This window comes from Chrysemys picta, chromosome 7 (genome assembly GCF_011386835.1).
Source record: "Chrysemys picta bellii isolate R12L10 chromosome 7, ASM1138683v2, whole genome shotgun sequence".
Lineage (NCBI taxonomy): Eukaryota > Metazoa > Chordata > Testudines > Emydidae > Chrysemys > Chrysemys picta.
The window spans coordinates 7,608,133-7,629,062 of record NC_088797.1 but is presented as its reverse complement, the minus strand read 5'-3'; the positions used below and the strand labels follow the sequence as shown (position 1 = coordinate 7,629,062).

The window sequence follows — 20,930 nt, the reverse complement described above, 5'->3', positions numbered from 1 at the left end:
CATTCTGTTGAAACCCTTTGTTTTAACTGAAATTCCTTTTTTCATAGAAGTAAAACAGTTAAAAATTTAAATAATTATGTAAAACATTTTCAGTTTCATGTAAATTGTTTAAGCCAGAACATTTTATTCTGAAAAGAATTGACTTCATCATTTTGATCCGAATTAGCTAAAATGGTTTATCCTCCAGAGATGGAGGAGTGGTATATGGATGTAATATAACTTTTGTTACTGCCCACAGATTATAGTACTTAGATTTATGCTCTACCCACTTATTTGAAAGATCCTCAGGTTGCAGTAGAACTAATTCATTGCATTGAAACTGCATTGGTCTTAATCTTTTAAAGGAACTAACATTAAAAAAAACGTGCAGCTCATTAAACCATCACTATCATCGAATTCAGTGCCCGAGACCTCATCCTTATGGTTCTATTCTGTACAGTAGAAACCTGCATACAATTACATGTGATATAAAAAGACTTACTTTGTACAGAAGCAATAACTTTAATGTACCAAACCATTCTGATTCATCTCACCCGGATGAGTTAATGTCCTTGCAACACTAGCAGCATGTAAAGTACCAAAGGATATGGGATGCCAGTGTGTCTAAACACATTTTAATAGAAGAAAGCATTACCCTGTTTGAACATCGTGTAAGAATTTTCATGATTTGAACACATTTGTTAAAATGAATATTCAGTTTTAAAATATTTTGTAATGCAGTATTAGTCTTACCAAGGTTAATGAAATTAGACATGGTTTGTAAGTGTGGCAGGGGAATTACAGGATCAGTAATAAGTGAAGGATACTTTACTTTGGGTTTCTGCTGGGCTAAGAATAATTTTTGTCCTTTACTCTGAGGGGGATATTTATGTGCAGTTACATGTGTGGTGCGTAATCTTCTTTAATTATTATGAAATCCCTTTTCTCAGAAGTTTTGGGGTTTTTTTGTACAGAACAGTCTTCATATGATTTTGTCTATTTATGTCAATTAAGTCACTCCTGAAAAATTCAGGTGCTGGCCTAATTTGAAACAAATCAAGTGGAGCCGGAAAGAAGTGAAGTTTTACGACTAGTCCTTGTCTTGAACTGATGTGCCATAGTTAAATCACATTTCACAAGTCTGAATTCCCTTTTGTAAAATATCAGCCTCTGACTCTTACAATTACAGTGAATGGAGCTGGTCTTGCTATGGCAACCTGTGATATCATTTCCCTTAATGGTGGAAAGCCAGCCAACTTCCTGGATCTTGGTGGAGGTGTGAAGGAAGCACAAGTCTATCAGGCATTCAAATTGCTCACTGCTGATCCTAAGGTAAAAGAATTGTTTTTGTACAGGATGTTTCCTAATGCACTAATATAAGGACATTTGTCTATCAAAATCAGTAATATGCTGAATAAATATAAATGATGATCTTGTGAACACTTGAGGATAACTTACTAGAAGTTGGATGGTCTAAAACAGTGGTTTTCAGTCTGTGGTCTGCAGACCCTTGTGGTCCACAGACTGTCTAAGCTTTCCAAAGCGGTTTGCACCTCCATTTGAAATTGTTTAGGGTTCTGCAAATGAAAAAAGGTTGGAAACCACTGGTCTATGAGACGGGATGGTCATATAGTTAAGGCACTGGACTGGGATTCGTAAGACCTGGGTTCAGTTCCTAACTCAGTCACCAACCTTCTGTGTGACCCTGGACAAGTCGTTTAATCTCTCTGTGCCTCAGGTCCCCATCTATAAAATGGGAGGAATAAAATTCCACTCGTCTGATTTATTTAAGGGCAGGTGCTCCATTATCATGTGTTTGTACAGCGCCTAGCACAGTTGGGGATCTCTAGGCACTGCTATAATACAAACAATTGGCCGAGCTTGTGAAGGCCTTACACTCTCCTCAAGGGCATTTCCCTGTTGATCTCTCTCTATATAAAATTATTGCTTTTGGATGCCACATCTGAATTTTGGAATTGATCAGGGAATGTTCTAGGCATCTTTAGCCAGAACCTTATTTCTTTTTGGGGGGGGGTAAATCAGAAAACCAGAAGAGGCATAATGGGGAACCCACAAAGCCCCTGCCAGCACATGAGCACCCCTGGCCTAAATAAATTACGGAGCGTGTGACTCTCCCTCCCCCAGTAATATTAATAATAAAAAATAGAAGGATAAAGAAATTGTTTATATTCTCATGGCAGAGCTAGATGGGCACCGACGTTTCGCCAGTAGAGGTCTAAGTTCAGGTTATGCCCAAGGTTACAAATGAAGGAAGTGGATTGTCCCTTTTGACCTAGTCCGGGTTGGGGATTTTTACAATCCATGGCACACATCAGCTTGATGGATAGGTCTGTGCTTGAAAGAACACACAAGTAGAAAAGCAAGGGTGCTGCAAGTCAGGGTGGGGAGAAGTGGGGAGCAGGTGCTGGCAGAATTATCTGGTGGGAGATTTGAACAGTTACCTGCACTATGCCTGATACTGGTCAGCACTATTAGATCCTCCCTCACTTTTATGAGTACTAGAGTCACAGATTTAAAAAAAAAAAGGAAAAGGGTTTGACATTTGTCTGTATTATTCAGAGATGGGTGTTTTATACGGTAATCAAGGGCTGAATAGAAGTAGAGATTTGGGGACTAAATTGCATTGCAACATAGAGACTCACAGATAAGTATGGTGTGGTCTTACCTCAACAACGTACCGCAGCGATGATTATGGAATAAACTAGGATGTGCTCTCACGCTATGATTGTGACTGCAGATTTCCTAGGTGCTCTGCATGTGCTGATTTTGATGAAACATGTATCCAGTTTAATTAATTAATATTATTCATAGGCATTTCTGTACCTCTTGTTAATATCTGACTATCACCATCCTACTCCAGATCTTCATTCTGTTTTCAGTGGGGATAACTGGCATAACTCAATGGATCTATGCCATTTTACCATGTGAGCATCTAGCCCAAGATGTACAAGTCACCAGCCTGAATGCTCCATAGCTCATGTCTCTATTTTTTTATTTCATTTTTTCCTTTCTTCATTTCATTTGCTTAGCCTTCTCCTCTTTGTCCCTTTATCTCTTTCTTTTTTTATATTTTTACATACAGATTTTGTGTATTGTCTCTCTGCCGCTCTTTTCACTGAATGAATTTTCTTACTTTGTAGGCCTTTTCCTGTTTTGTTTTATTTCTCTCTCCCTTTGTTCTCTCATTCACTTTCTGACTATTTCCCTTTGCTTCCCACTCCTTTCTAGCATGTCTGCTTAGTATCCCAGTGGGCAAGTACTTTTTCTAAAATAGTTTTCAGCAGGACACATATCTGCCATAAGGCATTTAACTAATAGGAATGTCAGACACTCTAACGCATAAGTACAAGGGGTGGTTTTGGCTTTGTCCACTTTTAGATTTTGAATCTTATAGAAATTATTGCTCATCATCCATTTTTAAGTTATTAACCTCAGTTCCTTTGACTCTGTCCCGGCACACCAGTCAACGTTCCCCAGCTTTTATGTTTTAGTCACCTAGAGGGGCTTTGTCTGGTTTCAGTGAAGCACTTCTGAACTACCTCTTGTCAGCCCTGTGATTTCACTGATTTCGCTTTATCCTTTTGGCTCCATGGCCATCAGTGACACTGTTTCAAGTCAGCATGATATCAGCTGAAATTCAGCTTTCATTTTCAGCAGTAATTTATGAAGAAAATGTGTGGGATTCAATTAGGATTTCGGAGGACATATAGCGGTGTATCAGTCTCCTGTTAAACACAGGGTACACAGCAAAGAAAAACACATGACTGGCCCATGCCAGCCGAATTGGGTTCGCAGGACTTGGGCTGTGGGGCAGTTTCATTGCTGGGTAGACTTCCTCGCACAATCCTAGAGCCCGGGCTCCAGCCCTGAAGCCAACACAGCAATGAAAGACTGATCCCAAGTTGGCTGGCACGGGCCGGCTGCAGGTGTCTGGTTGCTGTGTAGACGTATCCACAGGCACAAACCAACTGTACCAGGTTTGGACAAATTAGAGGCTAAACTCACGATGTACGTGTGACCATCCTTATTGCTGTACATCTTATGGTCACAGAGAAGCTTATTGCCAATTTAAAAATAAACATTTTATATTTTTTTCTTTTCAGTAAACAAATGGCAGTTTGATATCGGGTCCTTCCTCAATCTGAATACTATTTTCTGCATTGACAGGGAGATGGAAAAGATAATCTAATGAGCCTTTTCCATTTCTTAACTAATATTGAGCTTTGATCCCCATGGGTTATGATGTTTAGTGTAGTATTTGGAGTCAGTAGTCAGTTATTAATTACCCTACAACCTTTAACCTGTTTCCTACCGTATCCAAGAAAAGAAAAATTTGCTCTTGGGAGTTTCCAGGCCTATTAAAGATGGCAAATATCTCCAAAACAGGTAGAGCCTCTGAGAATTATACAAACCACAAGGTCCCCTGAGGGCAGCTGACTACAATATATAGTTCTGAACTTTTAGCTGGGGACTCTACAAGAAATTAAATCTTCCAGAAAATGATCAAATATACTTTAAAACAGGACTCTCTCTTTAAATGTCTTTAAAGTGTATATTTGTTATAAAGTATTGGGGAAGGAAGTGGGTAGTGCAAAGCTGAGGACATTCTGTTTGAGGAGAAGTTCATGATGTTCTTGTAGTTTGACAGTTTTCCTAAGTCTGACTGTTAATGGCAGCATTTAAGAAAAGAAATTAGTAATGTTTCTTGGAAAACACCAACCGTGGTTTTTAAAATGGAAATACCACCTTTAAAATTTGAGTCTTCTTTGAGCTTTTCATCCTATTCTGACTTTGTTTGCTGTCTTCCAGCTAGTCAGTGCTGCATATATCAGATTGGCTGTAGAAGTGGTTCTGAATGTGGTTTTTTTCCCCTAGCAGCCCAAAATCTGGCCACGTTTTTCTTCCTGTAATCCCACTTGCCTGTCTCCTTTGCACAAATTCCATGGGTGCCTCTGCCTTGGCAGGAGTTGAGCTCTCTTCCCTTTCCTGTGGCTACCTGCATGAAGAAGGGAGAGTTCTGGTCTCTGTCCTCGTTTTCCAAGCTGCTGGGAGGCATCAGTGGGATTTCATTGCTCTTCTTTCTCACACAGTAAGGTGGAAAAGAAGTTGCAGTCTTCTGCTAAGGGGCTTGTTCGACACCCTCAGATGAGCGGAGTGCAGTGCTGATCAGCAAACCCCTGGTAGAGTGCTGAGAAGTGAGCAGTTACTTGTTCTCACCAAATTCTTCTTTTGTCCTCACCGGTGTTGAAAAACACTGACCTATTATTATTGATTATTTGTATTACTGTACTTTCTTGGAGCCCTGGTGATGGACCCAATGTACTTGAAAATCTAAAATCTATTGACAGGGTAGGAACAGTGGTCGACTGGATAGGGCACTGGACTGGAACTCAGGAAAGCTGGGTTCAGTTCCCAGCCCAGACACGGACTTGATGCGCGACTTTGGGAAAGTCACTTTAATCTACCTTGTGCCTCAGTTCCCAGCCTGTAAAATGGAGAAATTCCCCTCTCACACAGGAAGGATAAAATACAATCAGATATTAAAGTGAAGAAGCTTGTATAAGTAGACAGATGCAAAGTCACTTTAAAGAAATTATAAGCAATTCTGTTTTACCATTGACTGACCTCCAGCACTGACCTGAACAGTGGAATCTAATGAAAAGTAGTAACTTCACTGAAAAGAGGGACTAAAATTAATCTCTTTCAACAACTGAAGCTCCAATTGTTTTAAATGGTGTCATTGACAATGGCAGAATTTAATCCAATCAGCAAGTGTTTACTTGTCATATATGCAAATCATTATATTGCCTAACAAATAATTTTTAAGCAAAATATTATATATTGACATCTGTTAACTCGTATAAAGGGAATAATTAATGCCAAACCCAAGAGAAGCTTAATTTGTTTTTCCTTCAGCCATTCCTTAGTCCAAACAGATTATTGTTTTATGAATATGAAATAAGCATTCTTATTCCTATCACTGCTGTTTGCTTATGTCAGATGCATCTCTCTGTCCACTCAGTGAAGGAAAATAATGGCACTGATGTGCCTTGACATTCAGTTGTGTGTGAAGCAGAGGTCTTGTGGTTTTTCATTTTCTCAACATCTGAGGCACTGAACAGAATTCAGAAGAAGAGTATCATTAAATATTTTGCAATTCACTTATTTTCCAGCTGTGCTTCGTGTTCAAATAATACAGGTTATCCTTGCTTATTATAGAAGACATATTTGCCATCAGTTTATCATTTGGGCTTGAGGGATTCTGAATATTAGTTTTCTTAAAGTTGCAGCCCATTATGTAGTAGCAGAAGGGAGTTGTTGTTTTGTACTGCCATAGCAGAGGTTTGAGTTTATTAAGAGATTTTGGGCTCAGGGGGAGAGAAAGTAAAGTGAAACTTCACACTTCAACCAGGAAATTGTTTAATTTACTTGGTCTTTATCTTGTGGGAGTGTATGAGTTCAGTTCATAAAACTCAGAGTTCCCATGCTGAGTAACTGCAGTAAGTCAGGAGGGGTACAGTTGTTTCCTGGACTAGTATGTGAGAGTAGAGCAGCCTGGTCAATCAAACACATACAGACACTAGCTCAAGGGTGTTGTTTCTGAAGTCATAGTTCCTCCCATCAGCCCGGTTGCTAACTATATTTTACCATAAAGGTGTGGCTTTACTATATGGCTGACTATGTGAAAATGTCGCTTTCATACTCAGGAGTTTTGTGCCTTGTGTGTATTCAAAATTCTAGATTAATGATAAACATAAAGGTTTTACAGTTGTGTTAACTCTCACTTCTGCAGAGCCCAAAGAGTTTTGGGAGAGTGAGTTGGGTTGTTTTCCTCCTTATGCCTCTTCAAAAGATCTTTCTACTAAGTTTGACTCAGTTGTGGCTGTCAGGTCCACTGAGGGCACGGGGATCACACAAGTTCTTTGTGGGGCAGAGACTGTCTTTTTGTTCTGTTTTTGTACCGCACCGAGCACAATGGGGTCCTGGTCTGACCGGGCTCCTAGGTGCTACGGTAATACAATAACATTATCGAAGGGCAGTGGGTTTGTACAAGTGTCACTAAAAGTTGAATTTAACCTGCAGTACATTGTAATCCTGGTTGTGAGGTGTGCGGAGAAAGGAACCCAGCTGGACAGTGAGTAAGACTTGCAGTGCAGTGAATGCCCAGGACCAGATCAGTGTGTTATATCATGGACCAAAGAGGGAACACTGTACACAAAACTAAGTGATATTGGGCAACAAAATGGCAAATGAAATTTAATGTTGATAAATGTAAAGTAATGCTCATTGAAAAAAATAACCCCAACTATACATACAATATGATGGGGGCTAATTTAGCTACAACTAATCAGGAAAAAGATCTTGGAATCATCGTGGATAGTTCTCTGAAGGCATTTACGCAGTGTGCAGCAGCAGGCAAAAAAGCAAACAGGATGTTAGGAATCATTAAAAAGAGGATAGCGAATAAGACGGAGAATATCTTATTGCCCTTATAGAAATCTATGGCACGCCCACATCTTGAACTCTGCGTACAGATGTGGCCTCCTCATCTCAAAAAAGATATACTGGCATTAGAAAAGGTTCAGAGAAGGGCAACTAAAATGATTAGGGGTTTGGAACGGGTCCCTTATGAGGAGAGATTAGAGGCTAGGACTTTTCAGTTTGGAAAAGAGAAGACTAAGGGGGATATGATAGAGGTATATAAAATAATGAGTGATGTGGAGAAAGTGAATAAGGAAAAGTTATTTACTTGTTCCCATAATATAAGAACTAGGGGCCACCAAATGAAATTAATGGGCAGCAGGTTTAAAACAAATAAAAGGAAGTTCTTCTTCACACAGCACACAGTCAACTGGTGGAGCTCCTTGCCTGAGGAGGTTGTGAAGGCTAGGACTATAACAGCATTTAAAGGAGAACTGGATAAATTCATGGAGGTTAAGTCCATTGATGGCTATTAGCCACGATGAGTAAGGAATGGTGTCCCTAGCCTCTGTTTGTTTGTCAGAGGGTGGAGCTGGATGGCAGGAGAGAGATCACTTGATCATTACCTGTTAGGTTCACTCCCTCTGGGGCACCTGGTATTGGCCACTGTCGGTAGACAGGATACTGGGCTGGATGGACCTTTGGTCTGACCCAGTACGGCCGTTCTTATGTACATTGACTCATCCCATGACACCCGATGAAGCTCTGAAACATGGCTATTTATATTGCTTCCACTGTTCTTCCCCACTGCTAAGAGTGGGGGAGTCACGGCCAAGCTGCTATTCCTCCCAGAGTTCTGCAGCGGCCATAGGAATAAAGGGGAATCAGCAAACTGTTGGGGACTGGAGCTTTTGAACAGCTCTCTCTTTGCTCTTCAGCAGCATCTCTTTGGAATAAATCATCTTTAAAATCTGCAGGTGGAAGATAGTATGTCAAGTTTGAAACAAAGAAGGCTACAGTAACCGGGGCCCATTATAGGAATAGAGCAGGGTGGTAGAGGACTAGCCTGTTGGTCAATTTCTGTATTTCAGTAACTGACTGATTACTGGTAGTTGAGTTTTCTAAAGTTGTAAGGATGTCAGACTTGTGAGCATTAGGATCAGATGACCTTCCTGGCTCCCTCAGCTGCCAGTGTCAATGTGTATACAGTGAAGTTGAAATGAAATGTAAATAGCACTCAGGTACAGACGTATTACAGCATGCTAGCCTCGGATTTGTTTGAATTGTCAGATTGCATGTCATTTCGGATAATGTAGAGAGAACCATATTCTTATATAGTCATTAGAAACCCTTTTGCTTTCTCATTCAAATATCATACATCCTTTACACACCTCATTACCCCGCTCTTCTTTGCCCAGCAGGCAAAGTGTTTTCTTTATGCCTTGCGTGTTTTCCCGCAAGTGAGTGAAGCATGGGACGAATTTTTAAGTCCTTGAAAAGCTATTGTTGGAGAACTGTTGTAGTGAAAAATGTCCATGATGTACTGGCTGTCTGCTAAAAACGGTGGATTTCTTTGAGAGGAAGCAATGCCTAGTCACTGAACTCGACTGGGAGCCAGGGCGTTCTGATGTGGACTCTGACTCTGACTTTGTCCTGTGGCAAATACTTAGGCTTGAATTTTTAAAAATGTCCCCTAATGTTGGGTATCTGTAAAATGTGGGTTATAATACTCATCTACCTCATGGGGAAGCTGGGCATTAATTAAAGGTTTATGCAGTACATAACAGACGTAAAGTGCTATAGAAGTGACATTCTCTCAGTATGGCCTCCTTTCTTTTTGCAAAGCCACATCCTAACAGGGACTGTACACTTAGCGTTGCTTTTGTATGAGCCAAATGACTGACAAATAAATAAATTGCAATTCAAAATTGAGGGGTGCCCTGATTGTGTTTTTGACATCAAAGTCAGGCAGTTTCAAGCTAGTAAATTATGTAAATATCATATGCTTCAGCAACTAGATCTAATTATGTCAACCTACTATTATTATTTGTCTCTTATGGTAATGCCTGAGGCCTCGGTTGAACTCAGGGACCCATTCTACTAGGCACTGTGCAAACACCTAGTGAGAGACCATCCCTCCCCTAAAGAGATTACGGTCAAAGTAGACAACAGAGACAGAGGGTGGGATGGGAAACAGAGATGAAAACAACTTGCCCAAGGTCAAGGGTAAGTGGCTGAGCTGAGGATAGAACCCAGGTCTCTTGACTCTTCAGACCCTTAAACCACACCCCCTCAGATGAATGTACGACCCCTAAATGTTAAAATATTTCTGTTTGAAGACAGGGCTATGATTGTTGTCTACGATGAAGCAACGAACTTTAAACAGTTTTGTTTGGGGCAACAATAGAATATTAGGAAGAGAGTCAAATTGTTAAATACTACTTCAGATTTTGTATAATCAGGAATGCTTTCTCTCTTCAGGCTTTTGATAGCGTCGGATTCCTATCATAGAGTCATAGTAGTTAGAGATGAAGAGGACACATTAGATCATAGAGGCCCCTTTTAAGACTGGAATAAAGTTGAATAGTGCAGGTCATATTTTCTGCATCAGATTTATGCAAATACCTTCTCTTTAATTGAACGCAGTGAGGGTTTGCAAGGGTGAAGATGTCCAGATGCCTTCGTGGGCATTAACTTGAGACATACCCATACTTTCATCAGTACTGTATCTGTGAGAAGATGTTTGCAATATAAACTAATAAAACTTTATCAGAGTTTTTTTTTTTTTAAGAAAACATACATCCTTGTGCTTATGCAGGCATTATTCTGAAATGACTAGTTATCTTTCACACTACTTAATGTATGTGAAGCGCTAGAAAAACAAACTTTCATTTCAAAAAGGATTTTTCTTTTTTAAGAGATTGCTGGCATATTGCCAGTATTTGTGGAAATCTGCAATCTCACTTATGATTTACAAAGATAATTGTGTTGAATAGATACATTTATAATCAAAAGTAACTGCATTTTAAAAAAAGGGATATTAGGTAATCCAAATAATTATATATTAATGGCAAAAAGCTACATTAATGGAGAGTTAAGGTTGCTTGGTGGTATGTTGGCCCCTTGCAAAACATTGAGTTAGGCGGAACTCAAAGGTCTGAAAACCAGGAAATGCACAGTTAATGTTGCCCATGCCCTCTTTCAGCAATGCCCCGATATGCCCCATTCACATGTACCTTTTCAGACGTTTGAGTTTTACTTAACTTAGTGTTCTGCAAGGGGATGACGTACCACCAAGCAACCTTAACTCTGGGTTAATGTAGGGTTTTTTGCCATTGAATTTCTCTTCTGGTTCAAAAAACTAGGATATGTTGTTGGTAGGAATTAGTAGTCATTTAGGCAGTTGTACACATCATGTCCTGCAATTTACATACCTACATGACCAACCAGCGCCTCCAGTCCCCAACATACACACATCAGCTAGGCCCCACCAGCCTGTTTCAATACTTCTCCCCAGCTGTTGTACCAAGCCCCCTCTTCCACCATCTCTCTGAAGTCCTCACTCCCTGGTATGCAAAAGTTTCTATTGTTGTTACTTCTCCCCCCTCCTATAACCTGATTCACATGTGGTTCCCAGAACGAAGGACAACTGTGTTATAGTGGAATGGTGTTCCTGAATGCGTTTCAAAATGGTTGAAGGGTGGAGTTTGTGGCAGGGCCAGTGAGAGAAATTACAGAGAGGGTTTCTGTCCCAACATACTGACAGTTCTATGTTTGAGAGAAAGATCCTCTGACCCCTGACCGATCGATATACCCCATCTCCAAGAAATAGTGAAGTGTCATGTTTCTGTGCCATACAGTACACATTTTCTAGTCAGCCATGAACCCTCCAATTTCCCAATTAACGTTTTTCCAACACTTATTAGTAGCTTTCATATTGTCGCTGTAGCAATCATGCCATTCGTCAGCCAAATCAGAGAAGACTATCACAGCTCCTGGATGCAAATCTCCGAGTTGGTCCAAATCTGCTCTCATACATCATTTAAGGAGTATACCAGGAAAAAGGCCAAGATCATTTCCACCTGAGTGAATCCCCACAATGTCCAGGACTAGATCACAAGTGCATTAACGAATCAGCAAGGTCCATGTGGAGAGTTTGTCTGCGGCAGGCTAGTTCGTAGTGAATTCCCATCTCCGCTTGTCATGAACTAAATGTTCGTGTAGACACATTCTGTGTGTGTCAGAATAGGTGTTCTGTTGGTGCTGTGTTATTCAAGCTGCGGGCAGAATTTGGGTAGCTGTTGCAGCTTCTCAGGAATCCTCTTGGTAACATGTCAAAGCATGGCCAATGCTTACCTCCTACGTGAATACAGGGTCAAGAGTGAGTGGGCAGCAGGATACAACAAATAAATGGATATGGCAAGTGCATTATATATCAAGTACAGATTAGAAGCACCACATGTTCCTGCCCAGTTCTTTGTCTGAGAACAGGGCTGGTCGGGGATGTTGATCTCAAGCTATATCTCATTAAGCACCCATTGGGGTCTTCTTCTATTATTCATGCCTGTGATGGGGACATAGGACTAACATGACTGCTGGGTTTCAGGTATTGAGATTTTTCTTGTTTAAATAATTGAAGTTAAGACCAGTCTTGTCAAACGTTTGCTAATGATGGATTCTTTATTTGCTGAACACCTGATAGCAGAACCAATGTATATATACATGTGTATGTCCTCAGTGCTTAGTTAAAGGATATAACATAATGGGCTAATAAATCTCAGAAGTATTTGACTCTTTACTTTATTATACTTTACAAACTGCTTTAGATTTTAAAAGTGTATTTGTCTCGCTTCACAGTGAATAAATATAAGAAGTTAAGAGATTTTTGGGTACCTTAGTTAAATTGGTAATTCATTCCAGTGGGATGAATAATTGATTATGAATCTTATTACAGATAATCCATCTTGCACATTTAGAGGAGGAATGAAACTCTAATCAAATTAAAAGGTCATATTGGTAGGAAATAAAATATAATTAGAACTCGTACTTTACCTGGTTAGTAAAGTTAGTCTGTAGAGAAAACTGCATCTTAATAGCCATTAATTTTAAACGTTTGGCTTGTTCAGGCTGTCAAAAAAAAGTGATTACATTCTTTCCATCAAAATTAAGAGTTCTGACCACCTCACTTCCATCTATCCATCATTGAGATAAACCTAGATGTGGAACTGTCTCTCTCAAATAGTTATTTTCTCATTCGGTCTCGGTAACACAATGCTCTTCTTTGGGCATCAGTGTAGAAATCAGCTGTTTGTTTTTTTGTCATTGTAGGTGCTGTTTCGATAATGCATAAAGGATTGAAAAATAACCATAGATCTTGTCATCTACTATCTAGGTAGCTTTGTTTGAAAATGTTGGTCATATTCAAATAGCTAATATTTTTATTCTTTCAAAATACCGTATGTACTCGCTCATAAGCCGGTTCGTTTATAAGCCGATCCCCCCCCCACACCAAGATGGATAATTAAAAATAGAATTTTTTTTATAACCCATTCATAAGCCGACCCTATAATTCAGGGGTCAGCAAACTTTGGCTCCCGGGTCATCAGGATAAGCCGCTGGTGGGCCGAGATGGTTTGCTTACCTCACGCGTCCATGGGCACGGAGGTAAACCTAAGTTAACAAAGTGTCCCGGCACACCAGCTGCTTACCCTGATGGGCCAGGACAGCAACTGGTGGGGAAATTTTTTTGGGAGGAGAAGCTGGGAGTCAGAGGAGTGACCACCAACCCCTAGCCCGGGACCCCCACACTCTCCCCATCCCATCCCTTCCCACCTTATCTGGGTAGGGCTAGGGGAGAATGTCTCTGGCCTGGCTGGAGCTGCTCCGGCAGGCTGGGCAGCGCGGCCACAGCCTGCTCCGGCGGCCAGACCGGGCGGCGGGGCCGCAGCATGTTCCAGCGGGCTGGGCCGGGCGGCACAGCCGCAGCATGCTCCGGCGCCTGGGCGGCTCGGCCACAGCCTGCTCTGGGGGTCGGGACCGAGCGGCACGGCTGCAGCCTGCCAGCCCCAGAGCTGCAGCTGCTTTGGAGGCTGGGGGGAGAGCAGCGTGGCCAGAAGCGGAGAGACTCTGGCCCCGCCTCTTCCCTTCTGGCTCTGCTGGCTGTGTTGCCTCTCCTTGCTCCCTCTGTTAGGGGGAAGGGCTGTGTCCCATCTCTCCCTCTCTATACCCGTTCATGAGCCGACCCCCTTCTCTGGTGCTTTCCTTTTTTTACAAAAAAAAATTCGGCTTATGAACGAGTATAAACGGTAATTTATTTGATCATTTTTCATAGACCATAGAATTAAGGGCCCAATCCTGCAAAGATTGCTTAGAGTAAGGCCTATCCATGTGAATTAGGTTTACAGGACTGATCCTAATGGGGACAATCTATACCTTCAAGTCAGCGACACTGCTATGGGTACCCGCATGGCCCCACAATATGCCAACATTTTTATGGCTGACTTAGAACAACGCTTCCTTAGCTCTCATCCCCTAACGCCCCTACTCTACTTGCGCTACATTGATGACATCTTCATCATCTGGACCCATGGAAAAGAAGCCCTTGAGGAATTCCACCAGGATTTCAACAATTTCCATCCCACCATCAACCTCAGCCTAGATCAATCCATACAAGCAGTCCATTTCCTGGACACTACTGTGCTAATAAGCGATGGTCACATAAATACCACCCTATACCGGAAACCTACTGACCGCTACACTTACCTACATGCCTCCAGCTTCCATCCAGGGCACACCACGTGATCCATTGTCTACAGCCAAGCTCTAAGATATAACCACATTTGCTCCAATCCCTCAGACAGAGACAAGCACCTACAAGATCTCTATCAAGCATTCTTAAAACTACAATACCCACCTGCTGAAGTGAAAAAACAGATTGACAGAGCCAAACGAGTACCCAGAAGTCACCTCCTACAAGACAGGCCCAACAAAAAAAATAACAGAACACCACTAGCTGTCACCTTCAGCCTCCAACTAAAACCTCTCCAGCGCATCATCAAAGATCTACAACCTATCCTGAAAGATGATCCCTCACTCTCACAGATCTTGGGAGACAGACCTGTCCTCGCTTACAGACAACCCCCCAACCTAAAGCAAATACTCACCAGCAATCAAACATCACTGAACAAAAACACTGACCCAGGAACCTATCCTTGTAACAAAGCCTGATGCCAACTCTGTCCACATATCTATTCAAGTGACATCATCATAGGACCTAATCACATCAGCCATACCATCAGGGGCTCGTTCACCTGCACATCTACCATTGTGATATATGCCATTATGTGCCAGCAATGCCCCTCTGCCATGTACATTGGCCAAACGGGACAGTCTCTACGCAAAAGAATTAATGGACACAAATCTGACATCAGGAATCATAATACTCAAAAACCAGTGGGAGAACACTTTAACCTGTCTGGTCATTCAATGACAGACCTGCGGGTGGCTATCTTACAACAGAAAAACTTCAAAAACAGACTCCAATGAGAGACTGCTGAGCTGGAATTGATATGCAAACTAGATACAATCAATTTAGGATTGAATAAGGACTGGGAATGGCTGAGCCATTACAAACATTGAATCTATCTCCCCTTGTAAGTATTCTCAGACTTCTTATCAAACTGTCTGTACTGGGCTATCTTGATTATCACTTCAAAAGTTTTTTTTTCACTTAATTGGCCCACCTGTTCATGCTCTCTGTATGTGTGTATATATATCTCCTCAATATATGTTCCATTCTATGCATCCAAAGAAGTGGGCTGTAGCCCACGAAAGCTTATGCTCTAATAAATTTGTTAGTCTCTAAGATGCCACAAGTACTCCTGTTCTTTTTGCGGATACAGACTAACACGGCTGCTACTCTGAAAGAAATAACCGTGTCAATCAAAAACAACAAGGAGTCTGGTGGCACCTTAAAGACTAACAGATTTATTTGGGCATAAGCTTTCGTGGGTAAAAACCTCACTTCTTCAGATGCATATAGTGAAAGTTACAGATGCAGGCAAAAGACTGGTATCAATGCAAAATACATTATATGATTATTTTAATGTATATAGATTTGTAAATGTCGTTTGTAGATGTCTTACATTATAATAAGAGCCACTGTAAAGATCCTAGAATAAGAACAGGTTATTTGTTTACAGTTGATATCATGTGCAGTTTATGCTTCTCATTCATTTGATCTTTCTACAAGTGTCTCCTGCCTGTATTATCTTTATTACATGGAGCTGAATTAACTTCTTGATGTGGTTAATCTCTTTGAAAGATGAGAATATCTTTGTTTTGTTTTTTTCTTCTACTCTTCACATCTGAGAGGCTATGCCTTTCTCCTCTCACACTTCTATGTTCTTTCCTTCACTCTCTAGAGTTTCCATGGTAGATTCAGGTTTACCTTGTTTCAGAAAGAAAGTGGGAGAACCTTTTATTTCTTTTTTTTAAGAACTTGTACATTCAGCAAATTAGATCATATTTTTTACTCTAATTTGAATGGCATCTTTCTCACAATTGAAGCTTCTTTTTCAGACACAATAGGCATTTATCTGCATTACTGTGACCAGCAATGGGGAATTGTCTTTCTCCACAACTGGAGGAGTGTTCTGTAAGTGGAGTACTGTGCCCATGCATATCAGTTAGCATTCCCATGGGGCAACTGGCACATATCAGAGCTAATTATTTTTCATTCAGTTTATCTATGGGTTTCTTCATTAATCATGTGTTAACATTCTGAGCACATCTCTTTTTCTCAGCTAGAATTCTGATAGAATAGCTTTTGAGTAAACATCTTGGATTTCTGGTTCTAGTTCTTGGAAGTTAGAAAAAACAACAACAAATAATCCATCCAAAATCTTAACCCTTAGCATTCTGGATAGCATTTTATCATTCATTGATCTACCGTAGTTTGTCTCACTCATTTGTGTGCCAGGTAAATTACTAGCAACTATGTGTTTCCACAAGAGGTTTCTTTTCGGTTATTGCTCCCAGTACATTAAATTTCTTTCTTTAAAATGATTTTTTCCCTCTTCCTTTTTGAGAGTGAACATTTTGCTAGGATTTAGTACACTGTCCTTCCTTGTTAGAAAATACAACCTTCATTTGCTGCATGAGCATTTTCAAACATGTTAGAAGGAAAAGGGATTTAATACCTTTACTTGATAAATGGAGAGGTAATAGTGTTTCTCAAATGATGATATTGAATTAAACTTGAAATTTGATCAAGAAATCCAGCACACACCAAAATATATGATGAGAGCGTATATATCAACATGAATTGATGCACTCTTAAGAGATTTAGTGACAAAAAGCTGATATTCAACCTAAAACCCTTCTTTTGTATTAGATAAAATATTTAGCAATTTATTGGTAGAGAATAAGTGACCCATTCTGTTTCCAGTAACTCCCATTGGCTTCAAAGAGAGCAGGATCTGGTGTTAAACTACGCAAATTCATACTGGAAATAAGGTGCAATTTTTTAAACAGTGAATTACCTACTGGTACAATTTACCAAGGGTGATGGTGGATTCACCATCAATGGACGTTTTTTAATCACATGTGAATGTTTTTCTAGAAGATATGCTCTAGTTCAAATAGGAATTAACTTAGGGAAGTCCTATGGCCTGTATTAAAGCTGATCAGACTAGCTGATCACAATGGTTCCTTTTAGCTTTATAATCTATGAATAATGTAAATTATGAACTCCCTGAGGCAGGTAGTCTGTCGTTTTTACTATGTCTGTGTGTACAGGGCAATGACACCCTGATCCGCAGTTGGTGTTTCCCGAAGTACTGTTGCAGAGCAAAATATAAATAATATATAACCTATATCTCTTCATTGACATCACTTAAACGATGGTTAAAATCCTTCCTTATTAAAAAGTTAAAGGTTCAGCCTAAGTGTAAATATTAAAATGTTCAAAATCACTCAGCATTCACCTAACTCTGCTCCCACTGAAGCTGGTAGAAATTTTATATGAAACAGAGTGTAGGTTGGGCTGAAAAATGAGGGGTATTTTTGTAGGAAAACTTTTGACTTTTCATCAAAAACACACAAACCAAAAACTTGTAGGCCTAAACGTTTTTTATTTTGTCAACAAAAAGTAAAAATCTTCTGTCGAAAGGAGACCTATTTTGTGAGGGGGAAATGGATTTATTTGAAAACAGTTTTGATGGAAAACTTTTCAATCAGCCCAACACGAGTGCTTTTGAAAATCCCACCCTATTAAAAGAAAGTGTGTGTGTGTGTGTGTGTACGCGCGCATGTAAATATCTATATATACACACACACTCATGTATATAGTGGTTACCCAAAGGGAGAGAGTAGTGAATGGTAGATAATGTATGATTGAATGGATTTTGCTGAAATGTTCCAACAAGATCCAAAAATGCTATTGGAACAGTTTTTTTTTTTTTGTTTGAAAAAAGTAATGAGCAACTTAATTGGAATGAGTACAAAAAAAGGCCTTCTCAACCTTAACTGCAATGCTTGCTGTAATGTAATGTAGGACAGGTTGTGTACTATTTACATTCCAGCATGATGTATTTCTAATGAGTGCCAAAATATTTTTTTCATTTTTCTCATAATATTAATGTTGCAGTGAAAATAAAATATTAAACTAGCATGTTTAGATGGTATGTCTAGTGTATTTACAATTATAATACATTTATATTTGAAAAGATAGATTTTTGGGGAAGAAAGCTTAGCTATATAAGAATATAAATAGTGTATGAAGAGTAATATAAAGAATAGCTTCATATTTTTCATTTATTTGAATGCAAATGAAATATATGTAAATAGTTCAAAGATGGCTAATGTTTCAAAGATGGCTTGGAATGTTTGTATTTCAGAATTGTGAAGGAGACAAAGATAAATATCTGGTAAACTAGATTAATTTTAAGTTGCACTTTTAAACTTTATTTGAAATTATGATATAATTTTGAACCTTAAATTTTTAAAGATCTAACTTCTACCACAACTGAAGCTAAGCACTTTACAATGAATAATACACAAAAAGTGCTTAGAGCCACCATACGTAGTCTCAAGCCATCGGTGCCTCAACTCTCATGAAGAGATCACTTATTATAAACCTTTAACATCACCCTCCTCGTCCCCCGAAAGATTGAGAATCTTTTTTTCAAAATTTGGCATGTGAAGTTAGCCTCGGTTGAACATAACTGGCTATTTGCATGTAGAGCTACCTGAATATGAATGTGTAGTTGTGATAATTACACATGGAAATGAGGTGTCCATTTTCATGCCCCTTTTTGCACATGCAATTGTGTGAACTCTATTTTAAAAATCAGGCCCTAATTGTTTAATGAAAGTCTGAGCAAACACAATTGCTATACAGTGTGCACCAAAACTTGCCAAATTTAAGCTCTGAAAGACTGCTGGGGGACAAAGAACATTCTGTTGCTGGCTGTAGACAGACAAACTCCAGGACCTGTCAGTAATAGTGGAGCATCCAATCCCAGTTGTCGTGATAGAACAGAAAGTTTCTACATATGGAAACAGGCTTCAGAGGGGTAGCTGTGCTAGTCTGTATCAGTATCTCTAAGGTGCCACAAGGACTCCTCGTTGTTTTTACATATGGAGAAAGGCTTACTGACTAGAACATAGGCCTCACAGCAATCTGGTCATCAGAAATGCAGAGTCACTTTTCTGATTGCATGGAGTTGTGGATTTACTGGATGATACCAATATTCGGTTGACCAAAAGGCAACTTTCAAGGAAGAGGGGGATGAAATCCTTAATTTGGCTTACTAACACATGCCAGAGCTGTATTCACAAATGAACTCCAACTGAGAATATTAGTCATGAGAGTTACTACAAAGCTTTGTTGTTGTTGACAAGGTAAACTCAATCTTATTAAAGCAGAAGCCTTAAAGTAAAATATAAATGACTCCTATTGGTGGTAGATTTTGGATTAATCATGACAAGGAAAAAGTAAAAGCATGCCATAGACCGATGAATGTATTTTTTCACAGTAAAGTAATGCTCAACATTTTTTGCAGAGTTTACTTTTATTTAACTAAATCCTGATTGTGACCCTTCCAGAATACTATTAAGTGTGTAACTAGCTAGCCTTTCAAAAAAAAAAAATCAATTATTGAGGGGAAATGAATGAAAGTGCAGAGTCAATATTTTATAATAGGTGATGGGACTTGAATGCCTAATGTCCAGCAAATCATTTGATTTAAAGGTTTGGGACTACAATGCATGACTTTTCATTGAAGAAATATAAAAGAGCAAATTACTGTTTGCTGAAAAGTCACAGAAACCTTATCAGAATTGTTTAGTTCCTGCTCTCCCTGGAGGTTTTCCTCTTCGACCACTGATTGAGTATGTGCTCTCTGAATTGTGAAGGATTTGCCTTTAATCAGAACTTTCACGGGACCCTGTACAGTTGTTGTTGGAGGGGAGGGGCTGTTACTTAGAAGAGAAACACAAATACATTTTTTGTTTTTACTTTGTCTTGCAACTTACAGAAGTAATTGAACTAAAGAGAAAAAATGAAAACAATTTCAACCAAAATCAAGCCTGCAATACATAGCAGCAGAGTAAACCAATCTCCCATAATGATGATGATGATTAAATATCTGTGCTACTTTAGTTTTGCTAGCATCAGAAGGGCAGCCTTATTTTTACTTAGTATCACAGAAAAACATGTGATTATCAGCTGGACAAGTTTTCCTCCATTGATTGTTACTATTTTTTTGGCCCTCTGTCAAAGACCCTTCTTGATCCACTTATTGTATCTGTGGTCAAATTTGTAAGCTCCATGCCATCAAGTGATATTTGTGAACAAGCAGGACCTATGCATGTGGGGCCTGATTCTGGTACTTTCCCTTACACTGCATAGCGCCTTCCTCCATGAGTAGTCCTCCCTGAAGTCAATGAGCCCACTTGCAAAATAATACACTATTGAGGGTGCGTAAGGATATCTGAATCTGGCTCATAATGCAACACTAACCATGTCACCATAGTGATGACTTATGTAACACCCAGGTTGTAGACATGCCTAATGACAACTGCAAAATAATGTGGATTTATAGAAAGTGTATGACTTTAGAATCTGAGGTTTCCACTTCATAAATCACAGGCAATCCATTTACTCAAAGTTTTGATTCACAGCTAGGTCCAAGAACCTGATGCCAATTAAATTATATAATATACTTTTTTCCAGTAAAATAAAATTAAGGATTGATTCTATTGGGAATATCTTGTGCGGCTCCTTGTCGTTAATGATAACGTCTGTTGCGCCTTCTAGTGCAGATTTGCTGGCATTTCATTTCTTCATTAACCACACATTTCTCAATTTCGATCCACCTGTTTTCCAGTACAGTAGTGTTGATGACGAGTGGCTCTTCGCCAAACCTATCTTATTTTGCATCTTAGCTTTAGATCTAAGGCAGTTGGGGGGGAGGGGAGGAGACTTTGAGTAGGACTCAAGTTTC

The 20,930-nt window shown here is 39.7% G+C and overlaps 1 protein-coding gene across 2 annotated transcripts in view; it reads left to right on the top strand.

The window, feature by feature from the left end:
- SUCLG2 (succinate-CoA ligase GDP-forming subunit beta) overlaps positions 1-20,930 on the top strand; it is a 210,535-nt gene that overhangs the window by 126,955 nt on the left and 62,650 nt on the right. For both annotated transcript variants that reach the window (XM_005297815.4, XM_065550711.1), the window contains one exon: positions 1,169-1,311. In XM_005297815.4, coding sequence (XP_005297872.3) covers positions 1,169-1,311 — 143 coding nt within the window. The remainder of the gene's footprint in view (positions 1-1,168; positions 1,312-20,930) is intronic.